General features: G+C 48.9%; 1 protein-coding gene and 1 long non-coding RNA gene across 2 annotated transcripts; one reads left to right on the forward strand and one right to left on the reverse strand.

Moving 5' to 3' along the window:
• Positions 1–3,436: 3,436 nt before the first annotated feature.
• LOC106005319 lies at positions 3,437–22,603 on the reverse strand. The gene is made up of 3 exons (XR_001178589.2): positions 22,505–22,603; positions 7,318–7,482; positions 3,437–3,523 (listed from the first exon to the last, which is right to left on the reverse strand). It is a non-coding gene; the product is annotated as an uncharacterized LOC106005319 (long non-coding RNA).
• On the forward strand, positions 15,128–21,375 carry CCL5 (C-C motif chemokine ligand 5). The gene is made up of 3 exons (XM_004747141.3): positions 15,128–15,394; positions 16,819–16,930; positions 21,134–21,375. Exons 1-3 carry the CDS (start codon positions 15,154–15,156, stop codon positions 21,219–21,221), a joined length of 441 nt encoding a protein of 146 aa, XP_004747198.1. The 5' UTR covers positions 15,128–15,153; the 3' UTR covers positions 21,222–21,375.
• Positions 22,604–22,643: the final 40 nt, after the last annotated feature.

The following is a 22,643-nucleotide window of genomic DNA, read 5'->3' on the forward strand; positions in this document are numbered from 1 at the left end:
CCTCAAATGTAACCCCATACCGTCAGCATGCCATCAGACCCACAGACCATACTAACCCTGGGTAGGATGGCTCAGCAGTAACCTGTGGGGACAGATCATCATATGGGCTCTCCAAACACCCAGGTGCACCCCAGAAAGGCTGAGGTTAAAGCTTCCCACCAGACCAGCAAAAGAGCAGGATACAAAGATACATCAAATTAAATTACAGGAGTAAAATTTTCTTTCGTATGAACTTCAGTTTGTAGACTTCGATTCCAGCTACAACTCTGGGTACGTCTGCAGTAATTGAATCTGTTATAATGATTTGCATCTTTTCTAGGTTAGTGTTTTCCTTGCATAATCCTCATTAAGTGTTTGTTACCTGAGTCCCTGGAGTGGAAACCTAGGAGGGAAGCAGTATTCAGCTAAGGGTGTTCCCACTGTGGCTTCCCTATGACTCTGGTCTGACCACAGACATCCCACATCCCATCCTGAGGCTGAACCACAGTGGGACCTCTAGCTGCCTCCCTCCTGGGCTCAGCAGGAAGCGTGTGGCTGCTGGCTGCAGGACTGGTGAGATGCCTACACAAGTCCTTTCTTGCCTTACTGCAGGACAGAAGCCCTACCAGCCTCCAGGGCAAGAAAGCCTCCCAGAAATCCCCCACCCTCCTGAGGGCAAGCTCTGAGTTTGTCTGCTCACATCTCACAATGGCAGGGAACTGTCCTCCCAATCCTGCCTCGGAACCCCGAAGTGGATACTCTGAGTCAGAGGAGGGCCTCCACTTCCCCTTTTCTAGAGGAGTTCTCCCTGTCACTTCCTGTGGAACATCTGTTCCCCAACTCATGTCTGACCCTATAACCCTGTCACTGTCCAGCAAGAGGTGGGATGGTTGGAAATGTAAAAGAAGACATTCATTGGCCATCCTTTACATGTCAGGCAGTCTACACATGTCACTTTCTCCTAACTTCCTCTTTACAGGCAGAGATTATAGCCATAGGAGACCTAGGAAAAACCACAGGGAGCTCAGGGAGTTTAAGTCGACTTGCTTCAGCTCACACCGCCAGCAAGTGAACGAGCCAGAATGCAAGTGTGTGTCTGGCTCCAAACCCCCAAATGGGACCTGTCAGTGCTGTCCAGCCCTCCCCTCGGGCTCTGTGGGCTATTTTCCTAGAATCTACGTCCGGGGTAGATTCCTGGCTCAGCGTCCGGGGTCCCATGCTCCCTCTGCCCAGGCTCTTTGCTGATTTCCAAGGCCCCAACAGAGGAATCTAACTGGCCCAGCTCGTGTTTTCATCTAGGCCACATAACTCCAGGCCAAACCCTCTATGGCAAGCACATGCAACTCTGCCTCAGGGTCTTCCTTGGCTGCAGCTTTTCCTACTGGAACTTTCTGGGATTACCTCTCAATAAACTACTTGCCGTCATGTCCTATTTCATGGCCACTTTGGGGGAATCCTGACCTAGGAAATGTGTGAGAGAGAGAAAAGTCAAGAGGACTCCTAGGTTGATGGTCTGACCAGACAAGCTTCATTGTTTTAGTGGAGAGGGCCCAAGTATTGTGAGCTTGCCATGGGCTAAGCATTCTGCAGGGCCCATTACACAGACTGTGCCAAGTAATTCTCCCCACCCCATTGTGTCATAGCACCGTACCCATTCCTATATTACCAATAAGGAAACACACTCAGAAGAGTGAAGCCATTTGCCCAGTTCAGACAGCTCATAAGTGGTGGAGCTGGTTTTCAAGGGGGCAGGGGGTAGGAGAGGTAGAAAGGTCATTCTTCTTTGACATTCAGCAGCCCAAAATGCATTACGCAGAAAGATCCCTGCTTCCATGTGCCAGCCCCTCACTTCCACCAGGAAAGTTCCTATTTCCTGAGAGTACAGAACCTTAATGGCCCTATTGTTCACCTTTTCACTGATGGAAAGATTGGGTGTAAGGGGGGAAAAAGTACAGAGGGTGGGAAAGAATAATCAAAATATTAAGAGCTATTTTGTACTGAGTGCTAACAATGTTTTAGGTACTGGTGAATTCTTCATGTCATCTGACTTACACTTCCCAACAAGCCTTGGGGAAGGAACTGTCTGAAGTTACAGCCATTTAATAGAAGTGGGTTAGGACGAGTTCCACAGAACAATTAAGAACCAAATCAAACAACCCTCCTACACTGTTGGTGGGAATGCAAGCTGGTGCAACCACTCTGGAAAACAGCATGGAGGTTCCTCAAAAAGTTGAAAATAGAGCTACCCCACAACCCAGCAATCACACTACTGGGTATTTACCTAAAGATACAAATATCGTGATACATAGGGGCACATGCACCCAAATGTTTATAGCAGCAATGTCCACAATAGCCAAACTATGGAAAGAACCTAGATGTCCATCAACCGATGAAATGGATAAAGAAGATGTGGTATATATATATATACAATGGAATACTATGCAGCCAGCAAAAGAAATGAAATCTTGCCATTTGCAATGACATGGATGGAACAAGAGAGTATTATGCTGAGCTAAGTAAGTCAATCAGAGAAAGACAATTATCGTATGATCTCCATGATATGAGGAATTTGAGAGACAAAGTGGTGGGTTTGGGGGGTGGGAAAGGAAAAAATGAAACAAGATGGGATCGGGAGGGAGACAAACCACAAGAGACTCTCAATCTCACAAAACAAACTAAGGGTTGCTGGGGGAAAGGAGGTATGGAGAGGGTGGTTGGGTTATGGACATTGGGGAGGGTATGTGCTATGGTGAGTGCTGGGAAGTGTGTAAGCCTGACAATTCACAGGCCTGTACCCCGGGGCTAATAATACATTATATGTTAATAAAAAAAATAAAATCCAAACAGTCAGACACCCATGGACCAAGCTCCAGCCCCTCTCCTCACTGTGACTTAGCCTCAGCCTCTGTTTTCTACTTCTCTTTCTATCTCTCTCTCTTTCTCTCTCTCTCTCTCTCTCTTTTTCTAAGAAAACAGTTCCACATCCTACTTTCTGAGCATTTCCTGCCTGGTCCCTGGGGAGAAATCAAGCCTTCTTAAGAGGTTTGAAGCAATCAAATCAGCTGCAGGACACAAGGGAGAGTCACCACTGTCAGAGATTTCCCTCCTGTTTTCGGAAGCATGAACAGGGTTGAAGAGAGATGATCTCCTGGGGGTCTGCGTGTCCGCGGTGCTGAGGTTACAAAGCAGCCAGAGTCTGTGAGATGAGAGGGTGGTTTCTTTACGGGACGGTGGTGAGTGTTTATGTGGCGGTGGTGGCGCTGCTTCAGCATCAGTCATGGGGCGGTGTCAAAAATGTACATGTTACAACTTATGTACCCGTAAAAAGAAAGTTCTTGATATTTTCAGTACCTGATCACACTGGAGTGGTGGAAGAAACACTTAAACAATGACAATTAAGGGAAACTATCTCCCCTGGAATAGAGCAGTGGCGCTTCACGGAAATACTCACGGCCAGTGTGAAGTTCAGACTCCTCGCCAGGGCTGTCTCGTACCTCCCAAGATGACTTCAGGATGCAGGGGGCACTGAAGCTGCCTTGTGGCCCTGGTTGGGGGTGAGGGATGAGGTTCTCATCCTGCCAGCTTCAGCCGATGCTGCAGTGGGATGTGGTTCATCGTGCCTTGCCCCTGAACCCTCCCGACTGCCACAGTGCCACGGCTAGGGGAACTGGTGGTTTGTTCCCTAGGGGTGGCAGGGCCTGTGGTCCCTCCCCCGCTGCTTCAGCCCCATCCAGCCCTCATCAACCTGAGTCTAAGCATGTCCTCCACCTTTTCTAAGCCACCCATTTGGGAGCCACTAGCGATGGGGTCATCAGGAGCCTCACCAGAATATCAAAAAATACTTGCTCATGTCTACAATAGTCAAACTATGGAAAGAACTTAGACGTCCATCAACCGATGAATGGATAAAGAAGATGTGGTATATATACACAATGGAATACTATGCAGCCATCAAAAGAAATGAAATCTTGCCATTTGCGACGATGTGGATGGAACGAGAGGGTATCATGCTTAGCGAAATAAGTCAAGTGGAGAAAGACAACTATCATATGATCTCCCTGATATAAGGAAGTGGAGATGCAACATGGGGCGTTAAGGGGGTAGGAGAAGAATCAATGAAACAAGATGGGATCGGGAGGGAGACAAACCATAAGTGACTCTTAATCTCACAAAACAAACTGAGGGTTGCTGGGGGGAGGGGGGTTGGGAGAAGGGGGGTGGGGTTATGGACACTGGGGAGGGTATGTGCTATGGTGAGTGCTGTGAAGTAGGTAAACCTGGCGATTCACAGACCTGTACCCCTGGGGATAAAAATACAATATATGTTTATAAAAAATTTAAAAAAAAAACAACACTTGCTCCATTCCTCATCTCAGATGGTGCAAGCAGGCATGAGTTACACCCCATCCACATCCCCAGGGAGAACTGAAGGGTTGTGTCTGATCTTGGCATCCCTTCCCCCAACTCCACCTCCACTGATCCTCCATTTCTTCATATGATGCCTCACCCCACCTGGGTCAGGGCCCTGGTCCTTCATTTCCCCCCAAAAAACACTGATGTATGGCTATTGGGCATCAACAGATATTCACTGGAAATCTGGGCAGAGGATGAGTTCTGAATAAGATGGAGCATGAACGTAGCACAGAATAATTTAGGTGAGGACTTGAACGAAGATATCAGCCATTAAAATCCCTCCCTTAAAAATTCACGGGCCATTCCCTGCCAGAAGGAATTCCTCTCCCCCAGCCTGATCTTTTCCCCCAAGACTGGGGACCTGCACGTATCTCCTCTTCTCCCTCGCAACCCCACACCGGCTCTCACACTGACTGGGAACAACTCCCACTCCTGTTTCCTTCTTGTGCAGAACAATTTAGCCCTCTCTAGGCAATGCAGGGGAAGGTGGGGGTAACGTAAGGGGTCTCCCCCTTTTTAATGAAATGTACCCATAAAGCATGTTTCCCCCTAAGCCAAAGAGTAATTCCCTCCCTCAGATTTTTGTCCTCATTTTAGACCAGCCAGTTCAACTTTAGCCAGCTCTACTGAAACAGCACTGTTGTGATGCCTCACACATTTCTTTGAATCTTCACAGTGAACAGTAGGTAATATTATTACTCTCATTTCACAAACAGGAAACCAAGACAGCATCGTTGAGTAACAGTCACTGAGTGAATCAACAACCAGGCAAGAATTTAGCCCCGGGCTTGCCTTACTGTAAAGGCCTGTGCTCCCCACCACTGCTTATCCTGGGAGAAAGAGCTAGAAGGTGAACCCATCTTCAGAACAATTCCCATGCTGCAAGGTTATCTGTGGAGATAGGAGGTGTGAACCTTTGACAGTGGGGGAGGCTGCTCTGAGGGTCCCTACTGGTCTGAGGCCCCTTCCTCCACAACCACAGCTCCTCACGAAGTCAGCCTCTTCTCTGGCAAGAGAGCCCCCACTGCAAACCCCCGTGCCAAGTCATAATGGCAAACTGTCACCTTGGGGCAGACCTCACTGTCTCCAGACCTCATTTCTGCAGACAGGATTTCTCTCTCCCAAGCTGCAAACATGAGGTTCTCCCAGACCATCTATCTGATCAACATACACCCCTGGCAGACAGGCACTATACCTTTTCTACCTTTACTGGCCAAGGGGCCAAGCCCAGGAGGCCCATCAGTGTTTGCTAAAAAGAGCCTGGTTCCAACCATTATTGTTTCTTCCCTGTTTCATGGTAAGGGGTTCATCTGGTTGAAGTGACGTCACTTCACTGGGACCATTTCCTGAGCACCCACAGCACGCCAAGCATTCTATACAGTAAGTTCATCTCCTCTCCTCCGTCCCCTCAGTTCTGTAGCAGTCCACCCCCTTCCCAGGGAAGGGAACCATCTAGCAAGATGGAGTTCCTTGAGCTTCCACAGTGCAAGAAGCAGAAGCTGGAATTCGAACCAAGCTTGAGCAACAACAAGGCTCCTGCTGTTTCCACTAGGAGACAGTCTCAGTCAGAGGAGATAATGATCTACTCTACCCTACAAAGGGGGATCAAATGTCACCCCCTTTGGGGAAAGGCACATAAGGCTGTATTTTCAGTGTCAACATGTGATTCTAAAATCCACTTCCCTGAAGGGTTTCCTGGGGCTTGGAGTGAGGCTGGTACAGAGAGCACCCCCTGGGTGAGTCAACGCCAGAGAACCCCCCGGAGAGGGCTGGTACTCTCACTGGACTGAGGGATAAAAGAAGCTCTAAGTCTGGGACTGGAAACTCCATGGGAATTTTCCCCAGACATCTGGGCACCGCCTGTCAGATGACTACAAATAGATCAGAAATTCACATGACATAAAATTCTAAAGATACAAAAAAAATAGACAATAAAAAAGAGGTCTGCCTCTTACCCCTGTTCCCCCACTGCCTTCCCATTATCCTTCTCAACCAGAAAGGAAAGTAAGTGTTAGCAGTTTGCATCTAGGTATTTATAAGCATAGCTGAGTCTTTTGTTTGGTTTTTCCATATGCGTAGCATACTACATAAGCCATTCTGTCCCTTGCTTCTTTTACTTAGTGTATCTTAGAGACCATTCCATTTCTGCATGTAGGGACCTGCTTCACTCTTTTTAGCAGCTGCCTGACATTCCAGTATATGGAAGTGCCAGAATTAATCAATCCTTTACTGACGGCCCATGAGATTGTCTCTAATCTTCATTACTATCAAACCGTGCATATCTTGTACTCACGTTGTACATGCAAGTCTATGTGTAAGATAGATCCCTAGATGTGGGATTGCTAGAGAGAGCTTATTAAATACAACATGTGCTTTTAGGTGTTGAATAGATTTTGCCAACTTCTCTCCCTCCATAAAGGCTGTAGCCATGTGTCATCCACTGCCAATGAAAGACAGCACAGGGAGTGATTTTTATATGAAGAAAAGACTTTCAGCTGGAAGAGAGGAGCTGAGGGGCAGACAGGGAAGCCCGTGCCTCGCCAGACATTCATCCTAGGACAGCAAGTGACAAAGATGAGCCAGCACCACCAACAGGCTGCTCTCTGCAGGCAAGCCACCCATTTTACAGATAAGAAAACATGCTCAGAGAGTTGACATGCCTCACCCCGAGTCCTGGCCTAGAACCCCTCAGTCCAGGGCCCATTCCCCCAGCCCATGCATGCTTCCCCCACTGGTCACAGCTATCCTCTCCTGTGCTGACTTGAACCCAGCTCCTTCCCACTGTGAGCTGAAAATAATTGGGCCACCCACATGGTTTGGGCTTCCACTTGTCATTTCATTCCCACCCACAGGAAACCAGGACCTGTTCCCACACATACACACTCCCCCAGCTGGTGTTTCCAGCTTACTTGGGGCCCAGCTTACTTGGAGCCTTGATTTTCCACTTCTCTGGGGTGGACATTCATCCACCAGACTAAGGAACTGAAAAACTCAACGGACTCTCTCCATGGTTACTGCTTGGTGGTGGACAGTGAGGGCGTGAAAGAAGCGAGAGTCACCCATGAGTCGTGGGTGGTATCGTCAGTCACTCTGGAAATAGAAGCAAGCATGGTGAGAACAGTGCTCTGCCCCTGTACTTAGAAAGTTCCTTTGCATCCTTTAACTCATTTGCCCTCCCCAGCAGTTCTCTAGTTTAGGCAAGGCAGGAAGTCTTACATTCATTCCTCCCATCTCATAGATAAGGAAAAGGGGCTATGACTTTTCTACTGTTCTGGAAGAGCAGAGACTAGAGGCGGACCCAGGTTTTCTGGTGTCTAATCTGGCCACACACTGTTCTGCCCACCATAAGCAATCTCCTGGTGGATGAGGCCCCCACAAAAACCATCCCTTAACTGCCCACAACCAGAATGAGTCCCTGTGCCCCCAGCAATGTTGTTGGGGACCCTGCAATACATGGATGTACATAAATTCCTTTCCCTGGATCCTCATCTTTGTTCTGGCTTCACAGATGCATCCTTCAAAGGAGACCCTTGGGTGTTTCTGATGCGTGGCTTTGCAGTACATCTAAGTGCCTGGCATGGCCTGGGGAATGGGACGGGTCCTCAACAAGGATGCGTTGCTCAGTTGGCTAAAAGGACAGAAGGGTGGATGGGTGGACGGATGGCTGATGTGTGGGTGGAATATTGGTTGAATTTGTTTCTTTTTTTTTTTTTAAGATTTTATTTATTTATTTGACAGAGAGAGACCATAAGTAGGCTGAGAGGCAGGCAGAGAGAGAGAAGAGGAAGCAGGCTCCCTGCTGAGCAGAGAGCCCGATGCGGGACTCGATCCCAGGACCCTGAGATCATGACCTGAGCCGAAGGCAGCGGCATAACCCACTGAGCCACCCAGGTGCCCCTGAGTTTGTTTCTTTGATTATTTTCACTTTTCCACACGGCATCTGTTACCCCTTCCAAATATCACATGGACATCCTTTCACGGAATTACTTCTCTCCCAGGGTATGCAGTCTCAGCGGTACTGCAAACCAGGTGCTCTATCTTCTCCCAGCCAAGAAGCAAGAAAATGACACAAGCTTGGCTGGTCATCCTCTCTCCCCGAGGTCTGTGAATCCTTAGTAGATGCGGATGTGGGTAGGAAGAACGGCTGGAGTACACTTATTTCAAAAGTGGCACCCTGATGAGACGGTCAGGTAATACCTGCTGCCCAAACACCCAGAGCTTTTCTGGTTTCCTACTACTCTTTTTCCAAGTCAGGCTCGCCAATGCTCTGTCCATTCTACAAGCCACTCAACATTACGCCCCTGGTATATTACCTTCCTGCTCACATGAGCCAAAGTTGTTTTCTGTACTTACAATGAATTTTAAATGGCACAGATCAGAGATGAATGAGTGGACGAGTAGATGGTTGGGTGGAGGAATGGAAAGAGATGAGAGCATGGGGGAGTCAAAGAGCAGAGTGGGAAGCACGTGGATAAATACAGCACTACCTGGAAAGGACTTGACGGACCAAGTGTTGAGTCCCAGGCCTTGGAAGGCTGGGAAGGAGGGGAGGCATGATGACCCTTCCATCTTGCCTGTGGTGGGGAGGTGATGTGAACTGGTTTTAGGGGCAACAGGACACCTACCCCCAAAGTCCTCCTTTAGTCTTCTATCTTTTGACTGAGAAAGCCTCCAGAAATAAGACTGTCATACCTCCATTTCCTAGATAAGGAAACTGAGGCCCATAAAGGGAAAGTGATTCCCTAAAATCACTGGGCTAAAAAAAATTTCAGCTGGGGTGGGACTCAAACTCAGGTCCTAATTCCCAGTCCCTTGCTGTTTTCACTGCTTCGTGAAAGCTGCCTCTGTGAGGAATGACTAAGATGTAGAATTTCCAAATTCCATTTTGAGGAAATTCCCCAAGGGGACTTCCTCACCCAGGCTGGATGTCCTCAAAAATGTCAATGTCTCAGGAAGTTCTAAGGCCCCAATGGTAACCTGAATGTTCTGCAGGCCCCTGTGCTGGGGGGGGTGGGGGGGGGGCAGGGCTGGTGGAGGAGTTTGGGGAAGCAATGTAGAGGAGAAGAAAGAGACTGGGGACCCCCATCCCTGAGAATGGATGCAGGGCAAGAAGGGGCTTCCCAAGGCCAGCTCCAAAAAGGGGCAGAATCCAGACCACAACCACAAGAGTCCTTAAGATTCTGAAACTTGTGTCATTTCCTTTGTAAGCCTGTCTGTGAAACTCTTTGAGAAAGGGTCTGCATGCTGGCTGTGGGCACCACCAGGAAGAGAAGAGGGGGCCATATGTCACCCCACAACCAAGTTTGGAGCGAGAGAGAGAAATCCAGTGAAGGACAGAGCATGGAGGCCGAGTCTCTGAAGTCCAAGGCACGGAGGGTGAGAAAGCTTCGGGCAGGCCTGAGTCATCACCATTTTCAACATATTTTCTTCCTAATAAGTGAAATAATGCCTAACGTGACCAGCACGGTGTCTAATAACTAATGGAAAATATGGTCAACTCCCCCTCCCCCGCCCCCATGTCCCTTAACACTGAGCTGAGATGAACACCCCTACTCGGTGAGGGGGCATGGGGAGACATGGAGTGGAGAAGCCCTGGAGCCTGGACACTTGGAGGAAGAAAGGGAAGGAACTGTGATCCCCATATCTGCTTGTGCCACGAATGGTGCTGGGCAGGTGACCAATTGTCTTTTAATCCTGAGGCATCCTCAAGAGCTGGATATTCTTTGTCCCATTTTCAGAAGGGAAACCAAGATTGTGGAACAGTTAATAGCTTGTCCGAAGACATACAGAGAGGAGGTCATCTGTCGGATTGCTACCCCAAGTGTGTCCTTCTTCACCAGGCTTTCCCGCGGGGACGGGGGACAGTGGAAAGGAGGGGGCGGCCGTGTTGTGGGAGTAGGCGCAAAGAAAATGGCTGCTTCTGGCAAACATGCTGGGGGAAACAGAACCATAAAACAGACTCCCAAGCATCAGGAGGAGTAGCACCTGAGATCAGCTGGCACTCAGCAGATCTGTAAGAACAGATGCTTCTCCCTGGGCCCCACTCCCAGGGCTGCCCCATCCCCGAGGCATCCTGTGGTGGGCTCCTCCAGTAACCTGAGGCGGTGAGCTTATCAACAAACACACCACAGGCTGCCGAAAACAAGCGGGTGTACTCAGGCAGCTGTCTCATGTGGTGAAGGCGAGAAGCGTGCGGGGAGGCCGAGCTGCAGCCCTCCAGGCCAAATGTGATTGAAACTATTAAAAAAAAAAAATTGTCACAGTTCATACCCCTGACCTGGTGAAATGCACTGGAGGTGCATGGGGCGTGGGGGAAGGTGCAGGATAGAATGGCACCGAAAGAACAGATCAGACCAATATGAAAGGCAAGGTGTGGCAGGAAGAGTCCTGGGTAGGGGTTCGAATCCTGCTCCCCTCCCCCGCTGGGCAATTCCTCGGTGTGGCTGCCCCTTCAGACCCTCCAACAGCCCGGCCAGAGTACCCACCCCAGGCAGGGCCCTGTGGACACACGGGTGAGAAGGCAGCTAGCTGGCTCCTGGGAGAAATACTCATATTTGTAAACAAGGACAGGGGAGGGATGCAGCCAGGGAGCAGCTCTCCCAATTTGCAGATGGAGAAAATCAAGGCTCCTCGGGAGGAAACGACTTGGCCTCGGGCTTCTCTCAGGGCTCAGACTGGGATTCCTAGAGAATAGAGGGACTTTCCCTGCTTTGGGCCTTTTTTTAAAAAGCAGCCAGAAAAAAACAGAGCCACAGGATGCTGAGGGGAACTCCAGGTCTGAGCAAAGCTTTGGAACACAAAGGGCACGAGGTTTGGCTTTCTTTGCCTGTCTTCAGTTTCCTAACATCACAGTGTGAGGCTGGGCAGGCAGCCAGCTGAGCTCAGGGAAGGAATGAAAGAGGAGAAGGGAGACTGGGCCAGGAGGGCGAGGGAGGGCCTGCCCTAGGCTGGAAAGAGTGTGTGTCTAGCTCTAGCGAGGAATGGACTCACATCCGGGAGTGGGAGGGGAGCTGATGACAACCAAGCCCTGTGAACTCAAGAGTCAATGAGCCTGCTGGATCTCTTGAACCTCATACACGCAAAACTACGTATGTCTGTGTGGGCCTCGAAAGCATTCACAGCTCTCATCAGATTTTCTTTTTTTTTTTTTTTTTTTTATTTGCCAGAGAGACACAGCGAGAGCAGGAACACCAGCAGGGGTAGTGGGAGGAGGAGAAGCAGTCTTCCCGCCAAGCAGGGAGCCCGATGTGGGGCTCGATCCCAAGACCCTGGGGATCCTGACCTGAGCCGAAGGCAGGCGCTTAATGACTGAGCCACCCAGGCACCCCTCTCGCCAGATTCTTAAAGGGCTCTATTGCCCAAAACAGGCTGGAAGCAATCTCTCACTCCACAGACGAAACTGAGACCCAGAGAAGGTGAGCACCCTGCCGGAGGTCAGCAGTGAGAAGTAATACAGCCGCATGCAAACCTAGGAGTCCGACTCCAAAGAACCCATGCACTGACTCGAGAGGCTATAGGAAGTTACTCAGATTAAACCGGCATGAATTTAGCATTTATCATGTCCAAGATTTTGATGGCAATCACGGGGAGAATACAAAAAGCAACTAGAAAAGAAAGACCATAAGATGTTGTTACTTTGTCCAGAGAGTAAAGACCAGAAGAACACAAAGGTGACTCATGATAAAGGAGGCTATTTTCACTTGTCACTGTCCAGTGCTCAGACCACCACACACACACACACACACATGCACACACACACGCACGCGCGCGCACACACACAGCAGGGGGCAGGTGGCTGACTTGCTCACGTGGCATCTGCAGCACCCACAACAGAGTCTGGCTCACAGCAACTCCCAGGAGTAGTTTGCAGGTGAACAAGGACTGACTGAGTGGGTGTAGACCAAACGCACTGGTTGGGGGTGGAGGTAGGGCAGGGAGGGCTTCATGATGTTTCTACCTCCCCTTACAGTCTCCTAAGCACATCCACTGTCATTACTCTCCTTGGTCCTCTTGACCATCCGTGCATGGGTCACAAAGAAAGGTGTCCCCCGTTTTTAAGGACATGAAAGGCTGGGCGAATCATAAGGATAGTCGCCATTCATTGAACCCGCACCTTGATTTCCTCATGGAAGCAGGACCTTAGAACCAGAGAACCTACTACTAATTCCATGAGTCCAAACCGGAGTTTGCGCAGAATGTAGTGAGAGGTAGAAACAGAATTACGAGCAGGGTCTTCCCCCTTTCTTGTCCCCACAGTCCACTGGAACCACCAGAAGGGATGAAACATACTCCTGAAATACCCATTGCCTCTTCCTGCTCAGCAACACCACCATCCTACCTCCCCCCACTCCCACTTCCACACACACACACTTACAGCAGGAAGTTCACCAGAACTTAAGGATGAGCATCACATGGGTCCATCTCACTTCGTAACTCAGCTAGGGTCCTAACTCAGCATATTTGGTGTCCAGGAAAATACTTTGCTTTCTTCCTCAAAGAGGGAAACTGAGATCAGAAAAAGGAAACAGAAATAGAGCTCACATGGAAAGCCTGAACCTTAGCAGAAGCTTCAGGATTTCTCTAGAAACAATGCAGGATAGTAGAAAGTCTGTAAACCCAGACAGACTTGGGTTCAATGTCAAGTTCTACCACCGCAGGCTATGAGACCTCAGCAAGTCCCTTAACCTATGCCTAACCGACCCATCTGCTTAAAAACCAACACTTTTTGTGACACAGCTCACTAACCCATGTTAACTGGGAGTCTGATCTAGATGGCTGAAAAGCCTAAAGTATAGAATATACCTAAAGGGACTGCCATTATAATAACATGATGATAATCACTAACATTATTAAGTACCTAACACACATCAGGCATGGTACTAAGAGCTTTACACACGAATACTTTTATAGGAACTTAACTGTCTCAACAGCTGGGGGGGGGGCATTATTATTACCACTGCATTAGAGATAAGGGAACTGGAGCCAGAGAGATTAAGTACCTGGCCAAAGGCTGTCTAATAAATGGGGAAAACACCAAAGCCCCTGCTCTTGACCACCAGGCTACACGGCCTCCCACACGTTTAGTAACTTGGGGGACTGTGTGAGGGAAACAGTTAAAGCAGACAAACCATTACTGTGTGGACAGATGAAGGTTTCAAAAGTGCCTTCCATGTGTTTCTTTAAATGAGATGGCCATGGTTTTCAAAACTGCATTTCTACTGTAAATGGGTGAATGAGTCATGAGGCGGAGAGGAGAGGCTTCCTAGGACAGGCTAAGGGCAGCAGCCGGCTCCTAGACAGGACGCAGCAACCGTTAACTGCCTGACTGAGGTGACTCAGTGGAAAAGGCTTGAGCCTGGTCATCAGAAGCACCTCGGTGCAATCCCACTGATCAGCCATGTGACCCTGAGGACCTTACTGACCTTTTCTGTGAAATGAAAATAACCACCCTTCCTCAAAGTCACTGTGAGGAGAAATGAGATAAGGTCTTCCCATTCTGGGTGATTCAGTCACCCTCAGACCCCAAGTTACATAGGTCACAAGAGTTAGTAAGAAAACGTTCTCCGTATAAGATTATTTTTTTTTAAAGTTATGTATTTTTTTAATTTGTTTGCTCTTGCCACTGTTGCTAGACAACTTTCTCTTAGATAATTCAGATGTCAACCTCAGCCCAGCCCAGGCCAAACTGTCAGCATTCTGAAGTATCCAAATAGGGATGGATGAAGAGGGCACCTGGGTGGCTCAGTCAGTTAAATGTCGGCCTTCAGGTCAGGTCATGATCTCAGGGTCCTCGGATCGAGTCCTGCACCAGGCTCCCTGCTCTGTGTCTGCTTCTCCCTTTGCTCCTCCTGCTCATGTCGCTCTCTTAAAAATAAATGAAAATCTTAAAAAAAAAAAAAAAAAAAAAAAGGAATGGATGAAGATTTACTGAACTCAAGTCTTTGGAATGGAGTAGGGACCTTGTCTTTAATCAAGACCACCCCATGGGTTCAGTTCAAGGATGTCCTCAACCATGAGCATTATCATGGTAGGGCATACTGAGTGCACAGGGCACTGAAGCGGATTCTGATTCCGCTGTTCATTTGCTGTGTGTTCTTAGCAAGTCATTTCTACTCTCTGGGCCTCAGTTTCCTCCTCTGCAATTGAAGAACATGGAAGAAATGATCCCTAGGGTCCTCTGCAGCTTTCAAATCCTGTCACTTTTGTATCCGAGATCTTAGAAATGAGAGGGGATCCCAGCAATTGCTGAATTTCTTCATCTGTAAAATGGGAAAAATGAGCATAATAATAGTACATGAGCTGACCTGGAAGATCTTTAGAATAGTGGCTGGCACCCTAGGGTGGGTTTTCTCACCTCCTTTGGGGGCTAGATGTCAGAGAACCTTCCCTTCCATGCATGAGAGGGGAAACACGGATCTGTAATGCATGAGCAAGAAATACGGATCTGTAACGCATGTGGTTGAAAGTGACCAAATAAACACTCCGTTTATTTCTAATCCATCCTAACTGCCCCCACCACCCCCGGGGAAGCATCCTCTGGACCTCTGATAAGCACCCCTGTCCCAAAAGAGGAAGCTGAAGATGCCATCAGAGGAAGAGGTTTTCCACCGCCCGTGCTTATATTAGCTCTTCTGGAGGGCAAAGAAGGAACAGATGAGCTCATGCTGGATCAGAGGTAGTGAGGAGGAGAGAGAGAGAAAGAGAGACTCAAATTTCCGGAACCTATTTCAGTTTTCTTTTCCGTTTTCTGCAATTTCACTTATGATACCAAGCAGTACGTGGCTGCTGTTTTGGAAACTCCCCTTGTGGGGGACGACCCTTCTACTGGCCTGCCTCTATAAAAGGGCCAGCCTCGGCTTCAGAAGACCCCCACCGAGGTTCCTGAGGCAGCCGGTGGCTCTCACGCAGCCTCCACCCACCGGTACCATGAAGGTCTCCGCAGTTACCTTCGCAGTCCTCCTTGCCACCGCCGCCTTCTGCGCTCCTGCCTCTGCCTCCCCATGTAAGTCAGGTCCCGACCACTGCAGCCCGGGGCCAGACCCTCACACTGGCCCAGACTTTGCCCTCCTTTAGCTGCGGCATGTATGCTGTCTGAGCCCGATAATTTACCTTCCTATATATGGCTTTGCCTAGACGTCCAGCTGTCCCAAGAGATCTCAAAGCCACTTCATGGCAGGGACCTCTCTCTGCTCAATTTTTCTGTCCTCAGGATCTACACCCAAGCCTTTCAGGGGCTGAGTGTGGACCGAAGCTGGGGATATTGGCGGGCAGAGGCAGCCTAGCCGGACCTTGAAACACAGCTAACTCTGGCCTATCACCAGCAGTGTTTCTAAGAAACTTCTAAGGTTGGGACAGTCCTATTCTACCCATTTCACAGATGGAAAAAGTGGGGCTTAGGAGAGGATTTTAACTTTTTAACTTTTTATTTTTTTAAGATATATTTGAGAGAGAGGGAGGGAGAGAGTGGTGGGGAGGGGCCAAGAGAGAGGAAAAGAGAAAGTCTCCAGCAGACTCTTACTGAGCAAAGAGTCTGACACAGGGCTCAATTCCACCACCTCAAGATCATGACCTGAGCCGAAATCAAGAGTGGGACACTTAAGCGACTGAGTCACCCAGGCATCCTAGGAGAGGATTTTTTTTTTTTTAAAGCCTTGTATGGATCAAGTATTATGCTGACTGCTCTGCATGTACCATGTCATCTAATACTTGCCACTACTCTTAGAGTGGCTGAGCTTGACTTTCTGATGGAGAAACAGGGGCCCAGAGGAGTCAAGTAACTTGCCTAAGGTCACACAGCTAAAGTGGGAAAACGGGTGTTCAAAGTTCTATCTGGCTTTTAAACACTCCTACTCTACTGGGAAGGGGCAGCGGACACTTTCCAGTGTCATCCTGAATTAACTGACCAACAAAAAGTCCTCCTTCTCTGTTCAGAGCCCTTTTTACCATGCCTCAGCCAGGATGCCTTGCTCCCAGGATGCAATACACATCCTCAGGTCCCTCTTAGGGGTTGAGGCTGAGCCATGAAGTCTGAGTTTTGGAAGCCTCCTCCCAACCCACCATAGGTCTCAAAGAAACAAAGTTCTGAATCCATCAAGGATCCCAGGCGGGCAAGAATAAGGGCAAAGGGCCCAAGACGAGCTGGGAGGAAGCCCGGCATATCCATAGAACCAAAAGCAAAGGGTTATGGTGTAGAAAGATACAAGTAAGGCTCAAGAATTAGATGATGGATTGCAGAGATCTTCTCAGCCCTCTTTTAGAATCCCCCACTCTGTTACCGTGTTTCCATGGCCAAGTGACTTTACCTCTCTGAGCTTCAGTTTCAGCCAAAGGAAGATAACAGTCGACTTATCCAAGATAATGTACCCAGCACTATACCCCGCGAGTAATGGCAATGAATACAGGTGTCTCCTTGCTTTCTCCTCCCAGATGCCTCGGACACCACCCCCTGCTGCTTTGCCTACATCTCCCGCCGACTGCCCTTCACCCACATCCAGGAGTATTTTTACACCAGCAGCAAGTGCTCCATGCCAGCGGTCGTGTGAGTCCCAGACCTGTGGACCGTGGAGGGCAGGGGGGTGGGGGGGCGGTGAGTAAGGGACACCTTTTATCCCAGAGCCAGTACCCCCAGGAGCCCTCTAAGAGGATACCCTATCCACTCCTACCCAGCTGCTCAGGTAGCCATAGTTCCCCCCTCTGTAACTTCAGATCCCCCCACCACCCACTATCACATAGAAAATTAGACAAGCAGTTCCCGGGGCTGTTCTCCCCACTCTGACGGACTGGGTCAGGTCTCTGATCTTTATGAGTATGACTTTTACTGTAATATGACCTACCATTCCCCTGCATGGAGAAAAGATCGACACAATCATCTCTTTCCAATTAAGAACCCTACATTCCCCCATATCCTACACCCTACTGATCCACCTATAACCTCAGAAGATCTAAGGAGGAGAGCCCGGGCCCTAGTTACAGCCAAGTGTATTTAAAAGAAAATTATCAATTGGTGAGGAAACAATGACATGAGATTCTTTTAAATATGCAAACTAATGCATTTGAAAAAATTAACAGTCTACTACCTAGAAAGAGCCTACACTCTATCAAATGCCTTACTTATACCAAAATTTCAGCACAACAACCCTTACAGGTATGTGTAACTCTCTCCACATTTTAGATAATGAATCTGAGACCCAAAGAGTTTTGGTGAGTTGCACAGTAGGGACAGAGCCTATTCTTGGAGCCTCCTCTTTCTACTACAGAAAGGTCAACAGCGATAATTGCTTAAGAAATTTAAGATAGAGACTTAAAAAGTGAAAATGGGGGTAATCGTGATGTTTCCTATCTAATGGTAAGGTCTTTTTTTTTTTTTTTTTTAAGATTTGTGGAGAGGGAGAGAAAGAGAAAGAGAGAGAGCACAAGCAGGGGGAATGGCAGGCAGAGGGAGAAGCAGGATCCTCACTGAACAGAGGGCCCAATGCAGGGCTCAATCCCAGAACCCTGGGATCATGACCGGAGCCAAAGGCAGACGTTTAACTGACTGAGCCACCCAGGCATTCCACAAAGTTTTTTTTAATCCAAAAATTCCTGGGACACTTGCAAAGCTATAGGTATTCAGAATTGGCTTTCGTTCTGGTGAGTCCTTCAAAGGAGAGTGGTAATTTTAACTTTTATCTTAACTACTTATTACTTAACTACCCATTTTATCTCTGAAAATAAGTATTTTTCAAAAGAAAGAAAGTCTTATTTGAGTACCTGTTACGGGCAGGTAGAGATGAATAAACCACCATCCCTGCCCTATTGGACTCATAGTCTGATACAAGGAAAAGACAGATACAAAATGTCTAGAGCAACCCTTGCACAAAGAGACATTACAAAAGGAGAGAGGGAGCACATCCAGCCTCAGAGGTGAGGGAACCTTTGCTGCCACAGGTGTTCAAGAAAAGCCCAAGGTACTGGGGACATTAGGCTGAGCGAATGCTGCCAGGACTGTCCTTTGGTTGAGGCAGCGTTCCCATGTAGAAAAGCAAGGAGGCTGGGGTGCCTGGGTGGCTCAGTGGGTTAAAGCCTCTGCCTTCAGCTCAGGTCATGATCCCAGGGTCCTGAGATCGAGCCCCGCATCGGGCTCTCTGCTCTGCAGGAAGCCTGCTTCCCTCTCTCTCTCTCTCTCTCTCTCTGCCTGCCTCTCTGCCTACTTGTGATCTCTGTCTGCCAAATAAATAAATAAAATATTTTAATATAAAAAAAAAAAAAGAAAGAAAAGCAAGGAGGGTCTCGAGTGTCCACACGAGGACCCAAAAGTGTTAGAGCGAGTGAGAGGAGCTGGCACAGGGAAAGCCTAGAAAGTCAGGTTCAGTTAAGAGGCTGTTACGGTTACCCAAGTGAGTGGTATTGAGGCTCAACAGGACCTGAAGGGGAAGGGAAGGAGAGACGGGGTAGGAAACCATCACAGGAGAAGCCAACAAGCCCTGGCAGGGGAGGGGAGGTCACGGAGGTCAGGAACAAGGACGAGAGGGGGTTGAGGGATACTTGGGTTTCTACCCAAACGGCTGGAGAAGTACGGACTCCCCTCTTCCCCAAGTCTCAAGGAAGAGCCGTTGAAAGAGGAAAGAGCCCACGCACCAGCACGAAAACCCTGCAGCAGTGTCCAGCAGGGAGCGTGAGAAGAGGCTGGAGATAGGACATTCTTTGATAGGAGGAAAGGGTCTCCTGAGACGGGAGTGGCGATCTTGAGCAGAGTCTTGGGGAGCGCTGGCTCCAGAGCTAGTCAGCCTGGGTTAGAATCCCAGCTGTGCCTGTTGGCAGCTGCAGGAGCTCAGAGCCAACAGGCAGCTAACCCCTCTGAGCCTCCATTTCTCCATCTGTGAAATGGAGTCAAAGGGAGAACAAGGAAATGAAACACACAGCCTGGTAAGTGTTAACTTCTCCTCCTTCTCCAAACGTACAGTTATACACACAGAAGTGACAGGTAAAACATGAGCGAAAGCAGTTCATTCACTAACTCACTCGATAAACACCTATTGGGCGCCTGCCCTGTGCCAGACCAAGGGCCAGAGACTCGGGAGAAATACACAGAAAAGGGCAGCAATTCTGAGAATACCAGCACTCAAGGGGCAGGCCAAGGAGGCTGCTCCCAAGAGAACAGGCAGGAAGAGAGGCAGGAGGGAAGTCAGGCACGTAGGGGGTCCCCAAAATGGAGGAGAGAAGCTTAACCAGGAGGGGTTGTTCCTCAGTCTCACATTCTTCAGGAGGAAATGGAGGTCTGAGAAACCCTCAACCCAGATACTCGTTTCCTGCCCTTTTGATTTCCTGGCTACAGGCTGAGGGGGCTGAGAAGAGAGGATAGCAAGTCTGTAGGATTTCCTGTCTGACTCGTGGCTTGAAGAAGGGCAGGGGCTTGGTTTGAAGCTCCCTCGCCACCCCAAATAAGCAAACAAACACTAGGAGGCATGAGAGCCCAGCATACTCCACCTGCTCCCTTTCTCTCCTTGGCACACTAGAACGGAAGGAAGAGAGATGACCAAGAGGCTCAGAGTCTCAGAAAAGGGAAGGCGGCTTCCTGGAGCACAAACACTATATCCAGGATAGAACTTCAGAAGAAACCAAGAAAGCCTCATGGTCACCAGACGACCTAAGTCTTCACTTTGTCTGAAAACATCTGGGCTGTTAAGGTGCAGGAAAACATCCTAAAGAAGACAAAAGGAGAAAGGTCCAAGTAGACAGGCCTGGCCCCAAAGTAACATGTTAACGGACAGCACTGCTCTAGGCCTACAGTCTCGCCTAGATAGAAACAGTCTCCCAGCAAACAGGTGGGGCAGGCAGCTGAACTGAACCCCCCAGGCTTTTATACCTCCAACCTTGCCATCAACACCAGTGGAGATAAAGCCTCGACCTCCCAGAGGCCTCCACATGCCAGCCCAGTAATGGGCAGAGGTGCTTTGGCCATGGCTATACCTCGGGGCCACTGACCTCTCTGAGCGCTCATGCCCAGTACCAGGACCTTTGGTGTTATGTTGCTCTGATCCCTCCTAAAGAAGAATCCCACAACATTCCAATACATGCGTGGTATTTTCCAGAACTCCACAATACTATCTCATTGTGAGTCTCACAAGAACAGTGCAAAGTAGGAATTATTTCTATCTATATTTCAGAGGCAAACAAATAGATTCGGAGGCCCTAAGTGATTTGCCAGGGTGAATCCACTCATGAATAATGAAATCAAGACTCAGGGTCATGTCCTTCTGTCATCCACACACACACTTAGATGTATTCATTTGTTGAGTGTATCCCGGGCGTCTACTGCGTTATCTAGAGCCCAATCACATGTTTGGTCTTTTTAGCACTTCTTATCTCTCATCTATTCAACCATGACTCCGTTCCTAGAAGACACCTCTTTTTCTCACATCTTGAGCACCTGGCACAGGGTCTGAAATTGAGAAGCCCTGAGAAAAAGCTAGTAGTTGACCAGATCAACCCTGGACTCCTCAGGCTCTGCATGCCCTTACCTCTTCAGACTGCACGGGTTTGTGTGGGAGTTAAAATACACACAGATCTGCTTTTAGCTTGGAGCCCTACAACCCAACAGGAGAGGAAATATCCTTTCCTTAAAAGCTACAAATCCAGCCATACAGAGCTCCGAGGGCGCCCCACCCCAGTACCATCATCCCTTTGTGACTCAATCCACCTTATTCCCAAAAATGGCTGTCCGAGTGCTAACCAGGTCTCATCCTTTCCTCTTCTCCCACAGCTTTGTCACCCGGAAGCACCGCCAAGTGTGTGCCAACCCACAGAAGAAATGGGTGCGGGACCACATCAACTCTTTGGAGATGAGTTAGGATGGAGGGCGTCTTGAACCTGAACTCATGCAAACTTCCCTAGTGCTTCTTGTTCTTGTCTTAACCAGCTTGGGAAACTCCCCCCAAACCCCTACTCCCACTTCGCCCAGGGAGGGCACAGATCCCATCACCCAGCAGCAGCTATAAAAGCCTCCTCCACCTAAAGCCCCCAAGGGCTCCTGAGGCTCTGCCTTGTGTACCCAAAGCCCCTCAACTATTTGGTTCTAGCTCTGCAATCAGAAAGGAAGTCAGCCTGCCTCGGGAGGTGAAGAAAGGGGGAAAACTGGGCTCCTTCGGTAAATCCTGTGGCCACAGCTTCTCTCTGAGCCCCTCGCTGGGAAGGGCTGACTGGCACAATGTGAGAAATCAGCTTCCCATTAAAATTCTCCATGCAGTTACCAAGCTGGCTCCTGGTTTGATTGCCTCCTCAGGAACCCTCCTTCCTCACAAGCATTAAGTAATTAGCTACATATCGAATTTAACTGTCCTGTCTTTTAAGCGTTCTTTAGCAGACTGTGTGTGTGTGTGTGTGTGTGTGTGTGTGTGTGTGTGTGTGTGTGTCTTCAAGTATTTTATTAGGAGTTCAGATCAAATCTTTATAGAATGTTCCCTAGTTTGGATTTGGCTGGTTGTTTTCCTCATAATTTGATTCAGGTTAAACATTTCTGGCGGGGACACCACAGGGTGACACTGTGTTTCTCAGGGCGGTACATCAGGGTGTGTGTTCGTTTACTGGTGATGTTGAGTCTGATGGCCTGACGACCCAGGTTTTCTTGCCACAGTGAGCTCGCTGCTGTGTGCCAGGCCCTAGGCCAGGCATAGGAGGTTGGAGGGGAGAATGAGAAATGAGCCACAAGCCACAATCTTTAACTTCAGGCAGATTAAACTTATGATTAATACTGAAAGGAAGCAACTGTTCAAAAGACTGTGGTCACATTGGGAGTGGGAGTTGGGGTGGGGGAGGTGATACCACTGAAGGGGGTGAGACAGGGTGCCTGGGAGAGAAAAGAGACATCAGATATGAGACAACTTTTAAATGAAGTTTGAAAGAGTGGAGAAAGAGTTTAGCAGGTAGGAAAGGCCTGCAGGTAGAGGGCACAGCATACGCCAAAAGTAGAAGAGACAGAAGGCAGCTCCTCACCACATAGAGAAGAGCTCAGTCTCTTGCTCGTAAAGAGGGAGGTGTGTGTATAAACAGGACTTCCCCACTCCTGCCATTTTCCTGATGACTAATCCTAAGAACCACCTGTGCCCTTCCCATGCGCTGATGTGCCTTGCCTCACCACAGTCCTTCTGGCTCCCAGACAGGCATGACTTTCCCACTTTTCAGATGAGGAAACTGAAGCTCTCAGAGGTCAAGGCCACAGGCTGGAGACTCTGGGGGGGTGGGACCTGGGGGGGGGCGGGGCTCAAGAATGGAAC

This window comes from Mustela putorius, unplaced genomic scaffold, assembly GCF_011764305.1.
Source record: "Mustela putorius furo isolate JIRA1106 unplaced genomic scaffold, ASM1176430v1.1 tig00003962_pilon_pilon_pilon, whole genome shotgun sequence".
In the NCBI taxonomy this organism is placed as follows: Eukaryota; Metazoa; Chordata; class Mammalia; order Carnivora; family Mustelidae; genus Mustela; species Mustela putorius.